At 39.2% G+C, this 18,425-nt stretch overlaps 1 protein-coding gene across 2 annotated transcripts in view; it reads right to left on the bottom strand.

The window, feature by feature from the left end:
* The window catches only part of LOC308386752 (seizure protein 6 homolog), a 102,328-nt gene that overhangs the window by 45,076 nt on the left and 38,827 nt on the right, over positions 1-18,425 (bottom strand). For both annotated transcript variants that reach the window (XM_080866511.1, XM_080866512.1), the window contains exons 2-3: positions 4,730-5,488; positions 4,199-4,320 (exon numbers count right to left, since the gene is read on the bottom strand). In XM_080866511.1, coding sequence (XP_080722637.1) covers positions 4,199-4,320; positions 4,730-5,488 — 881 coding nt within the window. The remainder of the gene's footprint in view (positions 1-4,198; positions 4,321-4,729; positions 5,489-18,425) is intronic.

The following is an 18,425-nucleotide window of genomic DNA, read 5'->3' as shown; positions in this document are numbered from 1 at the left end:
ACACAAAAACAAAACAGAACAAACCACAAAAACAAAGGGAATCATATACATTTAAAGTCATTACGTACATTAACAATTATACATGTGGAAAAGAGAAAAAAGACAGAAAAAAAAGAGGGGGAAAAAGGTATTTACCATCTATTTACCCACAGATTTAAAAAAAGAAACAACAAGAGTGAATTCCCATCCTTTGTGCTCACTTCCTAATACCCTAAAAACAACTGGGCCCTCTCAACAGTTGGGACAGAAGCAAAGGAGACCAAACATTGAGGAACACTACTGTGTTCATCACTGCCTTTGTTACCTGATAAAGTTCAGCGTCAGGCTGTTAGACTGGGGTTGGGATGCGCTGAGCTTTAGTGCCGCTCTGACTTCTAGACTAGCTTTGTGTTAGCATGCTATAGACTATGTGCACGTTAGCATATGCTACTTCCGGTGCGGAAACTCTTGTGGGGAGCATTGTTTCCGGTGTCCTATTCGCGCCCTGTTTACGGTCCAAAACAAGTTAAGCAAATGAATGAATCAAGCAGCGATTTACATTTCTATAGATGTCTTGGGCATTTACCCAATATATCTGTAAATGCTGTTCATCGACTTGTCGATGTTACCCCCCCGCCTCACAGCAAAAGAGAAAAGGGATTCAAATGTTATATTTCTCAGTATCTGTAAACAGCTGCCCCTCGTTTATCACAGGTGTTATGTTCTAAAAATAAGAGTCACACTGCTAGCGATCGATGCAGCGATTCTGTACTGTACAGGAGAGACGTCACGGAGGAGATCGTCTGCAGCGATCAGGACGCAGGACACAATGTGACATAAAATAAAACATGCAAACTTGCACTAAAAATCTGCGAAACATCGGGGTTGAAAGGTGAACCATGTTATAGCGAGGGACCACTGTAATTTTGAAGGTAAGTCACAACATACCCTTCGTAAATACTAATGTATAGAAACCCTTACCAGCAATCATTCATTTTTTGTGTGGCTTTTTTTTCACGGTTTGTTAACATGCTGTGTAGGTGTGTACTTGACTAGCTGATATCAACATAACGGGGGAAACATCTGGTTTGACTATTCTTCACCTATAGTTTGAATGCTGAACATTTTCCTGTTTAAATCATAATAACTGTCACTATACAGAGATGTGCTTCTGAATGTGGACGATGTGTCTTCTGATTCTGTAATGCAGTTCTGCTTGTGTTGAGTGATGTAAACAACTGATCGATCTAAACTCTTTAAACGTCAAAACTAATCATTAGATTTTTTATGACACAACAGTGGTGAGTGTTCCCACCTTCTCCTCTTTGTAACTTAACGCGATCTTTCCGTTTTCGAGTTTCGCTACCTGATCCGCAGTAGCGATTGACCGCAAAGTAAAGCTACCGGAAATATACAACCCCACATCCGGTCTCAAACCAGGAAGTTAGCATTTTCTCGTGCACAGGGTCTATTTAGCAGTTATTTAGTTAGTTAGCAGTATAATACACTTGTCTCTCGTCTTTTTGGTTAATAAAGATAAATGTAATGACCACGCCACTATTTTCCTCTTCCACAGATGAGCTGAAATTAGATGACTGTAGTGTAAGAGCACAGGTAGACAAAAAGCATGTTTGTTTGATGTTTTTCTCCTCTATCCTTCCAACATGCAGATAATTGAAGAACCTTTGTGTAATGTATTAGCTGAATTTAATAGTGAAAAGTGTAATCTGGTTACTGGTCACATGTTATGGAGTAGTGCAAAAGAATGTAACAAATTAATATTAATGTTAAATATTCATATTTAATTTTAAATTACTATTAAGTAGGAATAAATACATTCAAGTTTTTCTGCTTGCTTGCACAAATTACTCACAAGTGAAAAAACAAAATAGTTCCAATTTAAGGTTATATTTTATGGTTTAAGGTTGTTCTCCTTGCATATGGTTGTATGAGGACATTGCTACGCCACATTGCTACTCTGTGATAATCTTTTTTTCCTTTTATAACCTTCCAAATCTTGGATAGGCTCCCTGAAGAAGAGCTTCACACAGTGCTGATGAAAAGGCATGGCATGACACATGCTTGATTTCAATCTCTATCTCTCCACCTTCAGTCACTTCATGCATTCCCAAGGAACAGGGGCCTTGTTTCCTCAATCTCTTCAGTCGTGCCAAGCAATTGTCTGTAAGTTTGCCATCAGATCACTATCAGCTTGTCTGCAGGAGGGAGGGGAAAAGTGGCCCCCGTCTGCTTGCATGGTGGTTTGAAATGCATGGCTTCATCTTATTTCTTTATCAAGCCCAACTGATGTGTGAATATAAAATGTCTATATATTTTCGCTTTATAGCCCTTCAGTTCAAGAAATCTTCTGCCAAAAGCACTGGAGAAGCTGTGAAAGCAAAAAGCTGATACATCAAATGCCTACGTGGGTATGCATGCACATGTGCGGGTGAGTGTGCATGTGCTTATAAGTGCTTCAAGATTTACTTAAGTTACCCAGAGGAAGCTTTCAGAAAAAAAAGGCACACTCTCAAACATATACTCTGTCAAGACTTATCTTCGCCCCCCAGAGGCAGCAAGACAAAGCTCACACATTTTATAAAAGTCTCCAATGGTAAATGAGGCGTTTGAAGAATTGCAAATGCCAGGGAGCGCATACACTGACAGTTAATTTTTATAACCTTTTGTGAAAAGACTTACCAGGCAAACATTCAACCTGAGACAGACCCCATCACTTGTGTCCCCATCCACCCACTCAACCCAGTAATTCATTGCATTTCTATCTCTATCAACCCACACAAGACCAGAAATTACTGTTACTGCTTAAACTAAACCAAAATATGTCACTGCTCTTTACTGGTTTAATAAGCATTTTATAAAGCATCAGAAAGCACAGTTCAGGTTGAAATGGCTATAATCAGTATTTTTAGATTAACAATGGAACATGTTTTTTGGGTCGCTCTGACAAACCCACAAACAATTATGCATTTCCTCCCAGCTCCCATGAGCTTTATAGCCTTTTTAGGTTAATTGTTTTGTCAGACTGCAGAGTTAGTATTTTGGTTCACTGTCTCCATACACTGACAGCTGGTTTCACTATTTAAAAAAGTTTAGTGTGTTTTGGTTTGTTTGTTTGTTTTTTTAAGATTTATGACATTTTGATCTCTGTGTGTATATGTTAAAAACTGGGATTTCCTTTTTACATGATTCTATTGGTATCCCATTCTGAACCTTGGTTCTTGTGATTTTCAGTCTACAGTTTCTGATATTACTTTATTTTTGACCTTGTAATGAAGTTCAGCTTTGGTAATCCAGTGTTTTGGTTCACATCTTAATTATTATTACATTTTTTGTCTTCCTTCTCTTATCCCTCCCTAAGCCTTATTCTGCCAGAGGTTTCTTCCTGTTGAAAGGGAGTTTTTCCTTCTCACTGTCGCCAAAGTACTTGCTGATAGGGGGTCATATGATTGTTGGTTTTTTCTCTGCATGCATCATTGTAGGGTCTACCTTACAATATAAAGCATTTTGAGGCGACTGTTGTTGTGATTTGGCGTACAAATAGAATTGAAATGAAATTGAATTATTCTTCATTGTAGTTTATTTCCTTTGTCTCTTTCTTCATGTGTAGTGTGAGTCTCCTTATGCCCACATTCAGTATCTTTCTCTTAGGTTGGCATCTTGTTAAGTGTTAGCATTCATTATATTAGTCTCCTTTGGCTATTTCCTGCTTTACTTTGAAAGTTTATTTTCTTAGTTTTACTTCCTATCTGTCTCTACCTGATTGTCCTGATTGCCTTCACCACTCTCCTATCTGTCATTCCCCAATCAGCCCTCTGTTATAAATAGTCCTGTCTTCCCTTTAGCAGACTGCAGAGTTAGCATTTGTCATAGCATTTGTTATTTTTCCCTTGTCTATTCCTCACGCACTGTCTTGTCTTGTCTTGTCTTTTTTCCATCACTTTTTGTGGTTTTTCAACCTTCAGCTTCCTGCAGTTGGGCCCTAACCTTTACGCTCCACACAACCTGACAATATCATTAGATTCCACCTTTTCAGACCTCAAATTTTATCCCAAAGTTCTTGCAGTGCTTTGGCTAGAGCTGGTTTTAGCCTGTTCTCAGGTGGCTACTTAATGGAGTTTTGAAACTTACCAAACAGCCACTTCATCAAACGTTCATCAAATTACTAACATTATAATTATTGTGAGCTTTTAGCACTGACCTGAACTTCGATGCCATATCCCAGGTAGACAGTAATCAAGTAGTTACACTCCACTCCCGAGTCAAGTTGCTGCAGGATTTCAATGTTACCCTCAGGGTCAGTGAAATTCAGACTACACGGCTCTGTGGAAGAAAGTAAAATGACAAGTGATTCCCTTTTTCCCGGATCACTGATCTTTCTGACAGCCCACCTGTGTCTCCCTGGCCCTGTAACCCTCTAACTATCTCTGCAGAGATCCTCTCTGACACTACTCATCTGGGCCTTCAGCCCTCTGTGGCCAGTGGGAAGGGCGGGCAGGACACATCAGGAAAAATCAGATTGTTTTTGACATATGAGCAACTCCGTTATCCCTGACGGAAAGATGAATAGCTGTGTGCAGAATGCAAAATGAACAGGAGTAATGCTGAGGATTTGATGCTTAATTTTCTTTTCCTCTGGGATACATGTGTTATATTTAAGGGTAAATGTCCAGCTCAGTACAGTACATCCTTGAAAGTCAGAGAAAAAGAAAAAGAATATTACTCTGCCTACCTGATGTTTGCATGGTGGTGATGGTGGTAGTTGTGGTAACAGTCGTGGACATTGTTGTGGTGTCTTTCTCTGAAGAAGCCGGAGTGAGCTTGTGGAGCTGATGACCAGGGCTGGTTTTGTTTTTTAGTGCCATTTCACTAGCTTCCCCCTTTTCCATCTTCCCCGAGGTGGCCTCTTCCGGAGAAGCACCCAAACTCTGAGGCTGACTTCCTAGTGAAGATGAGGGAGGTACTCCGCTGTTTTCACCACCTGAACCTCTGTTATTTGGTGTCACCTGGGTGGTAAGTGAGTGTGTTGTTGGATCGACCTTGTCTGTCCCCCTGGTCCTCTCCTTTGATTTCTTTTGAGGCATAGACATGGGCAGTGCTGGTGTTGTGGGGGAAAATGTAGTCAGCGGTGATGTGGCAGCCACAGTAGCAGTAGAGGCAACATCTGAAAAAGCTGGAGCATCCTCATGGGGCACAAGTTGAGTGACAAGGTCTGCTGCATTTGGAGCAGACACAGAGCCTGGCATGGTGGGATATGCAGCCACATAGCCATCCTTCCGAAAAAAATGCTGGTCCCCCCGGAAGTCCCTTGTAAGTAAATGCTCATGAAGCAGCAGGCCCTTGAAGACTGGCTGGTGGTTGGGGATGTTCATTGGTGAGACGGTAGTGATGGAATGGACTTCACTTTCTGTGTCCTGCGTTGATGAGTGTGTGAAGAGGTCCCTGTCTAGGTCCAGTGTCCTCTTACTGATGCTGTTACTAACTTTTGCAACTGAAAATTAAAAGAAAAAAGGAGAAAAAAAGTAATATAGTTATATTAAGCAAAATATTACAGTCCAGTGATCTATAGAAGCAACATGCAGTATACGAGAGTAGTATGTCTTTTTGACAGTTTCATTATAGAATCATCAACTCTGCCAGCCTATAATCTTGCAAAATTATGCCTAATGAGGTGAGAGGCTCTCCTCTTGTATAAGTCTTCCACACTTTCTTTTTTGAGTTTTGCTATTTTTAATCAGTTCATTATGCATGTGTGTGTATATGTGTGTGTGCGTGCGTCTGCGTGCAGTGAGGCTGGAGAAACTATGACCATAATAAAGTCCTTTATAAATTTATTCACTAGCAAGTCAGTCTAATAGGTTAACATAAATATAATATATAGTATGAATATTACTGTACAGAGGGAGTATTTAAACACATGGAGTGTATCCATCTTCTATGTTAATGTAAAAAACTTTTAGTACTTAACATATTGGGGTATTTTTAAGACCATGAACACAATTAATAAGGTAGTATCAAAAACAGATTCCATAATTACACTCTGCATTCAATGAAAGCTTGGCGTGAGACTGAGAGGATGTAGTCTAGCTTTTAACAAGAAAAAAAAGTAAAAACACCACCAAATGAAAACAAGCTCTCTATTAGTCAATCATGGGTAAAATCAGTTATCATTAACCATCTAAATCATAGGTGTCAAACTCTGGCCCGCGAAGCCATACCAAATTACTATTAGAGCTGGCCTACTGGTATTATACAGTTAATATATATATTGTTTAGTATTAAGCTTTGCTTGTTCCATATTCAGTTTTTCAGCAAAACGTGTTTGAGTCCATAAGAAAAGATTCATTCTTATATCTAGAGGAAGATTTTTTTTTTTCAATAAATATTAGCGTTAGCCCGCGACTTTGTTCCAGTTTTCGAATTTTGGCCCACTGTGTATTTGAGTTTGACACCCCTGATCTAAATCATCCCAAACTAAGCAGTCATTTTGCCATTCTGATACTGGCACTTCTAACATTTTAAAAAATATATCTAACTTTCAGTATTTGACACATCAGCCTGGTACTATTTCAATAATATGTAGGGTTTGTTAAGGTTTGCAAGTTCATATTATCTTCTTTTATACACATATGTCAACAAGAAACAATGCTGTCAGCTTTGGCACTTTGGGGTGACAGTTTGCCTTAATGAGGCAAAATAGCTGCCGGCACACTTTTCACACTTAAAGATGAAAGGATGTTGTTGACACCGTGGCAGCAAATCAATGAGATATCCCTATGTGAGTGCTTCTATTACAGCACTCCAAGAGCATGACAGAATCTAAGTTTGAAATCAAAACCAATGGAAGACTCCGTTATATATTTAGGGCTTCAGTCAGAGAAGCCTAAAGGCTTGTCAGCAACCATCTGGCAACCACCGGAATTGAGAAAAAAAAGTGTATTCCCCAACTAGTTGTGAGTGGCTGCTGGAGGTAGCTCATATTTGCTGTGAAATCAATTGCTAAAGCCTCCTTCACACAGGTCAAAAGACTGGTCAGTGACTCTAGGTAGTCATGAGTCGCTAGGAAGAATATGTATTCTGTGAGAGGCTGATAGATGGCAATCATTAGTGTGAAACTGGTTATAAAGAACTATACAGTGATGCACCTTGAAACTGCTTTGATTGCTAGCAGGTTGAAAGTCACTATTGGTATGCATGGAAGACACTGCCTTTTTCACAAACATAAAAAAGTTTACCAGCTTTACTTCAGTTTATGTGCACTGCTACAGCATTAAACCGCATGCTCATTGACTAACAACTTGTGATTAACAAGCTTGTGGTTGAGCATGAGCATGTGGTGTCATATAGATAATTCTTCGTTTCTGGAAGATGGTATAACAACGATTTACAAAATGGACTTATTTTTTTTTTATATATGACCAAAAGTGAATGACCGAGCCCATAAACTTAGCAGGAAAGTGTTTACAGAGCTCAAGTCTTCTTCTATTGGGAGCCTTTGTGCAACCACAGCTCTTGCCATCTGGTCACTTTCAGTTACAGTGCATGTTGAAGCTACTTCTGTGATGGCTTCATTTTTCCAACCTGGAAGCTGCATCTGTGTTTTATATTGTCGGGAGAATATTTAACTATAGGGACCAGAGGGTGCTAGGTGATCATCCACTGGTCTCTAGGCCTTTGTGATTCCCTTAGAGGTCATTTGCACAAAAAATGTTGAGTACATAGATACACAGCACACGCACTGTTTGTGCCTTGAAATTCTAGATAAGCCTGTTTCTTTAATCGTACATGAATTTATACCATGATCCTCAGCGTGAACTCTTACAGAACTCTGTTTCATCCTCTTTCCTCACATCTGATTCAATTATAAAGCTTGCATATTCTTCAATCGACCGACACTTTTCAATGTGTTGATTATAAGAACCCGTCACTTTCTTGCCTATGAAATATAGCATATATTTCAGGCTCAAATCAGCCTGCCAGTTGGTAAACATTCACCCTGCAAAGTCAAATTTGAAGTTATTGATTTCCTAAGGATTCCACAACAGGAAACATACATTTGGGTTTTTAAAAAAGAAATAGTATCTGAATAAATCTGAAAAATTGCTGTGCCGAAGGAGACGCTCTGCTTTGCTCATAAACTTGGAAAGAAGTTGTAAGGTTCTGTAACATTTTGCTGACGCAGAGTACTTTTTACCACCACCGGGCACATTGATAAAACTTTGATTGGGCTATTCAAGAGGAAGAGTAAACAGCTTTATTACAAAGCCTCTCCTAGGCGGACAGAATTGACACATGGTTTTACATTTTACTGACAAACACGACAACACCACATTCATCTTTTGTGGTGACAGAAGCAATTCAAAGACCTTTTGATGTTCTAAGATGGAGGAGAAACATTTCCTTGTAGCCTTATTCTGTCACAACAAGGGGAGCAAGAATGGTGCTATAAAGGCAAACTAAGCATATTTGACATGTCATTCTAGCAGAGAGAATAAAGAGACTAAAGGGGGGGTCTTCATAAATGATTGAAGTATATAAGACTGGCCTTCAACAATCTCAAAGACACACATACACACATATTGCATAATAAATTGAGAGTTTTTATTTATTCATTTATTTATTTTTATCATAATTACTGTAATTGCTCCTTGTGGCTGTTAAGCCCTGCCTCCTACTGTCTTATCTTCCTCTCCCTCTGTCTCTGTCTTTGTAGCACAGATTTCGACCATCTATTTTCTGCCCTCCAGTCAGAATATTGAGTGAATGTGGAGAGTGAGGATGGAAGGCTGGGTTGAACCAGAGTTTCTCATACACAGATCAATAGAGGATCAATGTGTACAGGTTGAAGACCTCACTGTGGTGATTACAGAGAGGCACTGCTACCATATTGTTCTAATCTCCAAACTTTAATTGGCTGTTTACAGCTGAGGTTTGGAGCAACAGGGAGAAACTGAATTTTAAGTACCATTTCTATTAGTATTTATGCATTTTAACATGTATTTTTATTATCTCAACAAATTGGACAGTTAATCAATAAAATAATTTTGAAGAAATCTAATCAGGAAAGTAATTTATTTATTAGTTTCAACCTGAAAAAAAAAACATGTTAAAATTAGTTATGCTTCATCCAGGTACATCACTAAAATACTGACTGCATATAATTAATTGTCTAATGCTATAATTCAAGCCAAAAAATTGGCTTGAAGTTCCCGTTTTAAATTTAAATTCCTTTATTTCAAACTGGTTCAGCCGTCGTGATGTCAAGGATCATCACTTTTAATGAGCACTGGTTTTCTTGGAAGAACCATCTTGTTCAAGTCCGAAGTGGTCAGGTTGAGAGCATGGCCAGGCTCATCATCATTTTGGGGTTTTTTGTTTGTTTGTTTTTACTTCACCATTTGTGGGGTTCATTTGCCAGGAATTTTTCAACAGTAGTCTAAACGAAAATAATATTCTGCTTAAGTAGCCTGAACTGTAATTTTAGTCCTCTCTCATACACGTTCTCAAATAATGCAAAAAAAAAAAAAAAAAAAGCAAGACCAGAAGCAAAGCTTTCAAAATGTCATGCAAATGTTTAAATTGTGATGCTATTCATGGTAATGTTACATTATGAAAAATAACTGGCGTTTTTCTCAGGCGGCATTCCTCATAATACAGACACACCTTGTTGCTGAAGTTGTGAAAAAAAGAAAGTAAGACTATGTAGTTGGGAAAAACTAAGTATGCCTTGTGATTTAGTAGCTTCCCATATGGAAAAGAAATAGTAAAAACTTATATGATTTACTCATTAAAGTGGCCACTTTCTCATTACTTTCATATATTCTTTTAGGAAGTATCCAAAACATACAAGTTTCATTATATAATTTTTCAAGGGATCTTATATCTGTTTTCACTTTTGTATGCTTTTCATACAAGTTTCACACAAGACAGATACAAACTTTATAAGATTTATATATATCTTTTCCATATGGGTTGAACCACTTCTAGAAGCAATAACGGGAAGTGATGTGACCTTTATCAGTCTCTCAAATCATTGCAGAAGGATTTTGGTCCATTCTGCAGCGTTGCTTCAGTTCCTTTAGGTTTACAGGAATTCTTTTATGCACAGCTCTCGTAATGTCCCACCTCAACATTTCAAGGGTTATGGGTTGAGGTTTGACTGGGCCATTGCATCATGTCTCTTAATTCTCAGCCAATCTGCTTTAGATTTGCTGGCATTCAACAGTGTCCTGTTGCATGACATAATTTTGACCGAGCTTTAGCTGTCGGACAGATGGCTTCACATTTAACTCTAGAATACTTTTGTATACAGAGAAGTTCATGGTCAATTCAGTGACTGCAAGGCTCCAAAAAAGGCCCAAATTATCGTCTCCAATCATCATGATCAAATGTGGTGCTGTGCATTTGGTCTTGTCTGCCCAAAAGAAATTGTACCAGAAGTCTTGTGGTTTGTCCTGATACAACATTGTAAACTTAAGCTGCGTTGCCATGTTCTTTTTAGAAAAAAGAGGCTTTCTCCTGGTAATGTGCTTGGATTTCTACTGCTGGGGAGATGGAGTGTACATACCAGTTTAAAACTTTACTTTTTGATAAGCCTTATAGTTAGAGCAGCATCAGGTTATTGTTGCGTCATCTTAGTCATGCTACAATAGGTCTAGGCTGCTGAGGGCTTCCCGTGATGCATGAATCTTTCTTCTTCACTCTTCCCGCTGTCACCAAGTGCTTGATCACGATGTGTGTTCTGATTATATATATGATACAGTTTTCTCTGTATTAATGTCGGTTCTTTACCTTACAATATAAAGCAATATAAAGCACCATGAAGTGAATGTTATTGTGACTTAATGCTACATAAAAATGCCAAAACATCTGCTGTTATAGAGGCGCTCGAACTTTTTGATGATCAGTTCATCAAGTGCATTTGATGAGCAGCACCTGGCTGCTGCTTACCCTCTTAATTCCTATGGAACCACTAAGGGTTTACTTAGTTTCTATTTCACATGACTGTGAAGTATATAGTTATAATATCTCCCAACACTGCCCACCAGTTAAACATTATTGTCTAACTATGTGTCTCTGTACTCTAATATACTGCCGTACACAGTGTACTTTAAAAAAAAATGTGACCTTTATGTGCTTTGGTAGGTTTGTGTCATACTGTTGCAAACAGTGACAGGCAAGTTCTTTCAAGTCACAAGACTTGTGACAAGATTAGTTTTAAATCACAAAGCCATAGCAGCTGTTATCATTCATGGAAGCTGTTGCTTCTCTGCACCCCAGGTAAACATCATTTATTGACGTGCAACAGCTAAAAGTAGCAACCATGCTGCACGCTAAAGAGGTTACGTGTATAAATGAATCACATCACACTACACTGCAGCTGGTTAATTAGAGCTAATTCATAAATTAAAGGTGGTAATTGCAGTGACAGAATGACGTTACTGTGATATTATTCAGTGCATTAGAACAAGTACAATAAAATACTATTTATTGTCCCGGGGGAAATTTAGTTAGTGACATGTTTCCTTTGTGAGCACATTCAGTACACGTTTATGAGACCACTTATCTGAGAGGAAGGAAACCATTTAAAGAGTGCGGAATATATTCATTTGCCCCTAAAGAAATCTGCTATGCTCTCTTGCCCCGTTACATCAAAAAGTACCAGCTCTGCTGTCAAAACTGAGAAACAGGAATATTAGACTTAGTGATATAAAATAACCTTAACAAACCGAGACAACCCTGATACCATAACAAATGTTAAATGGTGCAAAATGTTATAAATTTCAACTAGGCTGTGATTTGGTTTTTATCTAGTGAAATCCTTAGAGAAGTCTAACATTAGAATGTAGAAAACCAAGAATATATTTACAATCCTATGGCCTGCAGGGCCAATTATAATAAAGATTTTCCAGCAATCCTGATTATGTGCATCATTTACATTGGGAGGCACACGATCATGCTTTGTCCACGGATCCATGACAATCTCTCAGTCTACACTGACTAAGATGACAGAGTGAGCAATCATTGGGGAATGCTCCTCAAGATGGCAACAGACAGCCTCATCTCTTCAGTTGCATACAAATGGAGTCATCAGTGAACACTCAGTGCATGGAGAGAGCACTAATAAGATGGGGCAAGCCACACTTGAGGCAGGCTTCTGATTGACATCAATCTCGTAATATCCAGGGGCTTTATTTCCTTATTATTACAGAGAGCCACTAGACAAGCAAATCAATAAGCCACTTCCGCTGGGCTCAGATACAAGGGCTTCAGGTCTCTCTACGTAACTCCTTCTAGGATTCTCTGTGGAGGTTTGCACTCATGAATTCATTGTAAAGCTAAGGCAAAAATTTCCTGTTGCTGACTTTGACTCCATTTCCCCGAGTATGTGCAGATTCTACACTTGTTTGCATAAAACGACTAGGAGAGACCAGAGGAAATAATGGGGTGAAACTGATAAATGATTCCATTAGTCAACTTAATGAATTGATCTTTTAATTTTCCTTGTGGGTGTGACAGGTGCACGGAAGGGGAAATAAATAAACAAACAAAAGGTAGAAGGAAGGAAATGAGGAAAATTAAATTGATTACTGGATAAAACCGGCAAGAAAAAAGGGGGGTGAAAAAAGTCACGATTTATTTCTCAGGCAGTAATTATGTCTAAAAACAGAAGTGACATTCCTATTTCATAGCATCACATTTTCCTTGTACTGTCTGTCTGGCTTTTGAGTCATGGGGATAACAGCATATGGAGATGAGACATGCTCTTATCCTTCATGTGACCTTTGACTTCATTGAGCGGAACCATAACTTTTCCCTTTCATTTATTCTAGCCTCTCTGAGTTCCGGTTCATTGAACATCGTCCTTCAGACAGCCTTTAAACAAACTGTGTCTTAATGGTGCCATGAAGCTCGTAAGGCCTGACCTTTAAGCTGGAGTAGAACAAAAACAGAGTTACACGTCACCACTATTTGCATTAAAACCTACTGTAAAGTATTTAAGTTGCAGGTGGTAGCAGGTCGTTCTTAACCAAATCGGAACTTTAAAAGTGTTTTAATTGGTAATAAACTGTTGCCAGCTGAATGTTATTTGAAAAACAAAATCTGCTATTTTTTTATTTACAAGTTTTTTTCCAGCTTTTCTTTGGCCCAAGAACAAATAATAAATGAATACGTGTCTTGTTTTACAAATGCCTGGCATTAAAATTACATCATCTTCCGTAATCGTGATAGAATCTGTCTTATGTAGAAGCCAAAGCCTTGTTGCATTTCAATTTACTATTGCTCTGCATCCTAGAAAAATACTGGGAGGAATGTCTATTTTCACACTTCATTTCCTTCCATTAGTGTAATTTATCTTTTCATTTTCTTCTCATTTACTCCATGGTGGAGTCAATTAAGAAGAGAGCTGTTGGTGAAACAAGAACTACAACTTTAAAATCCTTAGCCAGTTACAGTACAGTGAGAAAATTACTCCACCGTGTGTTAACAACAGTTGTAAAGGAAAAAAGGGGGGAAAAAGTTGGAAGACTGAGTAAAAAAAAAACCTTTTAATTCATTTGCTCGTGTCTGTCAAATGCATCCAGGTATTCAGCATGAAGACGCAAACACATGATGAAATGCATAAATAGGCAGCATCATTATCTTGTAAATATAGTTATCTGAGAGAGAGCGCGGTGTACATCTGTGGCTCTTCTGGTGACAGCGCAGACATTACTTTGAATTTAAAAGCTACTTGATTGATGTCACACCCTTTGCCCACGTTCAAATGATTTCCCAAACCTACAGGAAATCCATCAGCTCAAGGAAAACACTACTAAAGAGCCACCCCAGCAATTTTCAATCTCATCCGTGTACTTGTTATAGATCGACGTGCCAATGTGGACCATTACACCTGTCAATACTCTCTATTTCATGGGGAGGCTTATGTTATAACTCTGAATTAGACCAGACACAAAAACAAGATTCATTTTAGCCTCAAGAACTTCTTCTTCATCAGATAGTAGAGACCATCTGAAAATTGAAGCCAGGCAAAAGAGAAGGAAAAAAATCACTTTCTTATTTATTTATTTTTTTTGGTTTGTGTTGTGAGATATGTGAGAGCTCATATATAGAGAGAACAAGTATTCTTAGGAACCACAAAGACAAAAGACTGAGAGGAAACTGAGAGGAAAGCACGTGCACGCTGACCTGTGTAATATTTATCAGGGTGAAATCGGTGTCCTCTCCAAACAGACTGATGCCATTCAGCTTGAGAGTCAGGAGCTGAAATTGTATTACAATGCTTTAATCTCGGCTGAGTGGCCAAGAGGTCATGCTCCTGGAAATTGAAGACCTGAAAAATGAGCTGCAGAGTCAAGAAGGCTTGAAAAATCATGAGATGAGTGAGGAGAGGGTAGCCTGCTCCTTCACAGTGGAGGAATTTCTCCAGGAACTTGAGGAGGTAAAAAGGAAGCATCTAGCTGAAAAGCAGATCCTTTCTCATGAGCTGACCACTCTCAGAGTCCAGAAAGAAAAATGATCGAGGGTCCAGACTGAGTTCAAAAAATTGGAAACTGCGGATATCGCAGGCAAATTGGAGGACATGCAGGTCTCAGATCAGTATTTGGCTCAATGCATAATGAAAAAACTAAACAAATTTATTAAGAGGATTCAGGCAGAGACTAACTATCTAAACACTTTAAAGCAGAAGAGCTATACCAAAATGAAAGAAGCCACTTAGATGAGTGACGAAACATTTAAGTAATTTGATTAGATGTAATTTCGTTACTTAAGTACATGATATATAATAAGAGTTCATATCTAACACATTTTCCTTAATGATTAGTTATTTCAATAAATAAACCTGTGCTCTTAAATATTTCAGTTGCATTTTACTCAAAATGACGGTTATTCTTGAACAAAAGGTGCACGTTTACGAGGGCAAAGAATCATTTTTAGTGTTTTCTACATGTAGGCAAAGCTCAGACTGAAAGATTGTTCTTTCTTTTTACAGTAGGTGTTTTCATTGCTGCAGAAATTATGGGAAAAAGAAGAGCAAACATCAAAATGAACCTCTATTTTTTTGAAAAGTCCTTTAACAATAGTCTATATTGACATATTTTGTTTTGTGTAGAACAGATCCAGCACTTCTTGCTTCAAAAGTACCCAATTTTTTTAAATGCACTTGCTTGAATGCATTGAAAACTAAAAATGTTTTCCCCGAGTGTTACACTCTGTAGAAACCTCCTCCTGCAGAATCAGCTTCCAGTTAAATAAGCTTCCTGGTATTTAGAGAAAGTGAGTGTTACGTTTCGGTGTTGTCAGTGTGTTGTTTTTGGCGTGACTGTTATGTGTTTCCTGTTTTACTTTGAAAGTCTGTGTTATCTTAGTCTTTTCAGTTTACGTTTCCCTGTCTCGTCAGTTCTGAGTTGCCCCAGCTGTGTTTCCCTCTTGTTGTCCATTTTCCTGATTGCTCCCTCTAGGTATTTAAACCCTGTGTTTCAGTGTGTCATGGTCGCGATCTCCCCCGTGTTGTAAATAGTTTGGTGTTTTGTTGTAAATAAATAGTTTGTTGTAAATAGATTTGTCGATACTTTCGTTTCGGGATTTTGGTGGTGAGCTTTAGTGGGGTTTTTTGTGTGTGGTTTTTTTTCTTTATTTTTACTTTTTTCGTGTTGCACTCCGGTTGCCTAGGCCGGGGTGTAACATATGGGGGCTCGTCCGGGATTGCCTTCGCTGGGGGGTCCGTGGGACCGCTCCAGCCTTCATCCGCCTTCGCTGGAGGGTCCGTGGGACTGCTCCAGCCTTCATCCGCCTTCGCTGGAGGGTCCGAGGGACCGCTCCAGCCTTCGTCGTCTGCTGGAGGGTCAGTGGGACCGCTCCAGCCTTCATCAGCTTCGTCTGCCTTCGCTGAGGGGAGGGTCCGTGGGACCGCCCCAGCCTTTGTCGTCGCTGGAGGGTCCGTGGGACCGCTCCAGCCTTCATCAACCTTCGCTGGAGGGTCCGAGGGACCGCTCCAGCCTTCGTCGTCTGCTGGAGGGTCAGTGGGACCGCTCCAGCCTTCATCAGCTTCGTCTGCCTTCGCTGAGGGGAGGGTCCGTGGGACCGCCCCAGCCTTTGTCGTCGCTGGAGGGTCCGTGGGACCGCTCCAGCCTTCATCCGCCTTCGCTGGAGGGTCCGTGGGACCGCTCCAGCCTTCGTCGTCTGCTGGAGGGTCAGTGGGACCGCTCCAGCCTTCATCGGCTTCGTCTGTCAGGATCAAACTTTTCACTTGGTGTTAAATGTTTGATTTTTGGGTGGGGGGAACTGTTACGTTTCGGTGTTGTCAGTGTGTTGTTTTTGGCGTGACTGTTATGTGTTTCCTGTTTTACTTTGAAAGTCTGTGTTATCTTAGTCTTTTCAGTTTACGTTTCCCTGTCTCGTCAGTTCTGAGTTGCCCCAGCTGTGTTTCCCTCTTGTTGTCCATTTTCCTGATTGCTCCCTCTAGGTATTTAAACCCTGTGTTTCAGTGTGTCATGGTCGCGATCTCCCCCGTGTTGTAAATAGTTTGGTGTTTTGTTGTAAATAAATAGTTTGTTGTAAATAGATTTGTCGATACTTTCGTTTCGGGATTTTGGTGGTGAGCTTTAGTGGGGTTTTTTGTGTGTGGTTTTTTTTCTTTATTTTTACTTTTTTCGTGTTGCACTCCGGTTGCCTAGGCCGGGGTGTAACAGTGAGATACAGGCTCCATTTAGTCCCGTCTTAAATTCCAACACAGTTCACCTTGTTTCCAACACAGAAAAAGCACTGTGTGAAATATTCAAGAAATGATTATTATTATTAACCTTTTATAAATTGTATTTATTAGTTATTGTTCACAGACATTAAGAAACTCATTAGTCAAAAAAAGTACTTTTATTTGCTTTCTGTTCCCTTCCTGTTTTCTTTGGATTGAGCATCAGTCTACTTCAAGTTTAGAAAAAGATCAAGGTTTGGGTTAAAATAGTTATAAAATAATAAGAAATATTAAATAATATTATATGTTGCAAAGTTTACCACTTGTTCCAAAGCTCCATTTTCCATGTTGCCCCCATGACAAGTACTGCGAGAGATGTCTTTAAAAACAGGTGCAGAAACAACACTTACTTTCAACACATTCAAACAGATGTATATTAAACCCACACCCAACACTGTTTTGACACTGAGCTTCGTCACAATGCTTATGTTATGATACATAAGTGCACAAGTAGTTTGCTTTAACTGCAAAAGTAGTTAAGGCAAATGATTAAAAAACGTTGTACTAGATCATGTTTCAGGACGGTATTAATGAAAGTGCTTTGTGGGTGCTTGTTTTTGAAAATCCATTTGGTGTTATAGCTCAAATTGTGGTCTTGGTACTCTGATCTCTTGCTTCAGGCTAGTGCTGCTCATTTCCACATGCTGCTGTGAGTAGCTTGTTAGGTGACTTGAATGCTATATTTCGTTGGTGATCTTAGATGTGACTACTAGGTGAATATATTTGGATTACCTGAATTTTAATACGCAAAAGAAATATTTGTTTTTATATACTTTGTTACCGGTTTTTATTAATAAAAACACATACACACACACACAGTTTGAATCATTGTAGTGCATGGGTTAGCACCGCCAAATCTCTCCGGCTTGCTCTAACAGTCCAAAGATTGTTTCATTTTTAAATCTAAATTGGCCATAGGTGTGAACGTGAGTGTGTGGTTCCCTATTTGTTAGCCCTGTGATGGAGTGGTGACTGTACCCCGAGTCTCACTGTGCAATAACTAATGTCTCAGCACCCCCTCCCCAAAGAAGTGGAGAATTGTAGAAATGGATGCATGGGTGGAATGACCATGGATAAGGAGGAAAAATTACAGTATATTTTATGATCCCATGGAGTACTAACTGATCAAAGGATTAAACATGTTTGTGAATCTTAACCTTTTGCATATTGACTGGATTAGGTGGATACAGGTAGAGAGCAGACCTTTGGACAAAAACAGTTTTGTTTTTTGTTTCTCTTTTTACTCTTAGATCTGACAAAATCAGAGCATTTTGGATACTTTCTATGTGCACTCTGACTTAGCAAGCAAGTAAAATAACTGATCAGGGGAATTTTTTGAACAGAAGAGAAAAGAATACAAGCAGCATACACACAATGTGGCAAAACCGATATATGTTTTTAGATGCGAAGGATGAATCTCTTTCAAGGAAGGGCAGAGACTAAGAAATATCCACAATTAGGTAACTATTCTTCAAGCGGGGTGACAAGCTTACTGGAAAACTGCATCCAAGAGTAGAGACAGTATTGATACAAACAAAGAAGAGGCTAGACAGCATTGTTATTGTTTTGGCTTTGAATAATTTTTTGCCCCGAAGCTTTCTATTTTAGTGTGTTCAGCATGCTTTGTGATAGTTTAGTCAGCGTAGACATTGGGCCATTACATTCGGACAGC

This window comes from Rhamphochromis sp. 'chilingali', assembly GCF_963969265.1.
Source record: "Rhamphochromis sp. 'chilingali' genome assembly, chromosome: 19".
Lineage (NCBI taxonomy): Eukaryota > Metazoa > Chordata > Actinopteri > Cichliformes > Cichlidae > Rhamphochromis > Rhamphochromis sp. 'chilingali'.
This window is presented reverse-complemented; position numbering and strand designations above follow the sequence as displayed.